Source organism: Gavialis gangeticus, unplaced genomic scaffold (assembly GCF_001723915.1).
Source record: "Gavialis gangeticus isolate Ggan-Ray unplaced genomic scaffold, GavGan_comp1, whole genome shotgun sequence".
NCBI lineage: Eukaryota > Metazoa > Chordata > Crocodylia > Gavialidae > Gavialis > Gavialis gangeticus.
In genome coordinates, this window is record NW_017729032.1 from 246,898,265 (window position 1) to 246,899,686 (window position 1,422).

At 54.4% G+C, this 1,422-nt stretch overlaps 1 protein-coding gene across 1 annotated transcript in view; it reads left to right on the forward strand.

Annotated features, from left to right (window-relative positions):
- Positions 1-5: 5 nt before the first annotated feature.
- The window catches only part of POGLUT1 (protein O-glucosyltransferase 1), a gene marked incomplete at its 5' end in the record, with an annotated part of 33,069 nt that continues 31,652 nt past the window's right edge, over positions 6-1,422 (forward strand). The window contains one exon of the mRNA XM_019523902.1: positions 6-30. Within this exon, the coding sequence (XP_019379447.1) occupies positions 6-30 (25 nt within the window). The remainder of the gene's footprint in view (positions 31-1,422) is intronic.

A 1,422-nucleotide genomic window follows, 5' to 3' on the forward strand; every position in this document is an offset into this window, starting at 1 on the left:
GCTGGGTGCTGCTGGGCGGGGGCGCGGCAGGTGAGGGGCGGGGGCCGGGCTGGGGGCGGGGCGGCAGGAGCGTTCTGACTTGGGCGAGGCATTGCTGCGGGTGTGCAAGGCCCGGGTTGCGGGGGACCTTGTGTGCCCAGGGTTTGGGCAAAGTGTTGCCGCCGTCGGGGCCCGGCGTGTCCCGGGATCGCCGTCAGGTTTCGGGCCACGTGCAGCGCTTGGCGGGTGTCGGGGCCCAGGAGTGGCTGGGAAGGGGAGGGCTTACCTTCTCCCTCGCCACCCCTGCTGCTGCCACTTCGGTGGCTCTGCTTCTCCCGCCAGAGACTTGCGCCATGTGGGAAGCGCTTTATCGTGGCTTGGGCAATCGCTGGCCACACGGTTGCTGGGCCTGACGCTTCCCAGGAGGCTCCCAACGCCAACTTACCAGGCTTCACCTTTGACAGGTGTAGGGCGTCCATCAGAGAGGACGTTCCGGTTTTCTGCTACTCTGTCCTCTGTTGATGCAAAACCCAACACCTTTACGCCCTCTATTTTCCTCTTCAAGAGAAAAATGGAGATGTCAGAGCATCCAGCTTTGTGTCAATAGAGGACAGAGGACAACCGGACTGTCCTCTATGATGGCCACCCTAGACAGGTGTCAGGGAGGAAACAAGGGCACATTACACATGCTTTGGGGGTGGCATTTTAAAGCGCTGCCATGTCTCGTGTCTCAGCATCCCCATGCTTAAAAATAGCAGTGGGGGCACTTGAACTAAAGCTCGTTGAATGGGCTTTAGTTCAGGTGCCCCCTCCACCATTTTTAAGTGCAGGGATGCTGATGCAGGAGACTGCTAGAGCATGGCAATTAATCAAGTCTGCTCCGACTCATAAATTATAAGGGGCCAAAAGAGACTTTGGAAGATCATCAGGTCCAGCCCCCTGCACCAAGCAGGAAATACAACTGGGGTCAAGTGACCCAGCAAGGTAGCTGTCTAGTCTCCTCTTGAAGATTTCCAGGTTTGGTGGTTGCACCACCTGACTCAATCCAATTAATTGAGTCTGCTCCAAGTGCCTTGGCACTCATATAGGTGCCCCAAGTAGCTAGAAACAGGAGAGCTTATTTTCTTCCCCTGCCAGCCACTGCAGTTTCTCTACCTCTTTCAGAAACAGCTTAAAGCAGGACCAAGTTACTCTCCAGCCTGGCAAGCACTTTGATCAAGCAGCAGTTTACCTCTAAGCTGTGCCTCTTCCCCTCCTCATCTCCCAGGCTTACCAGTTCTGTATGCTTCTTGCTCTTGGTGTAGGGAAGGATTAGTTAGATAGGTTTTCTCTGGCTTATAGGAATCTTTTCTTTATGATGCATTATAAATCTCTTCTTCCCTTTAGATTGTAGCAGGACACAGATACTTGAAATAAAAAAACTAAGCACCCCCCCCCCCCCCC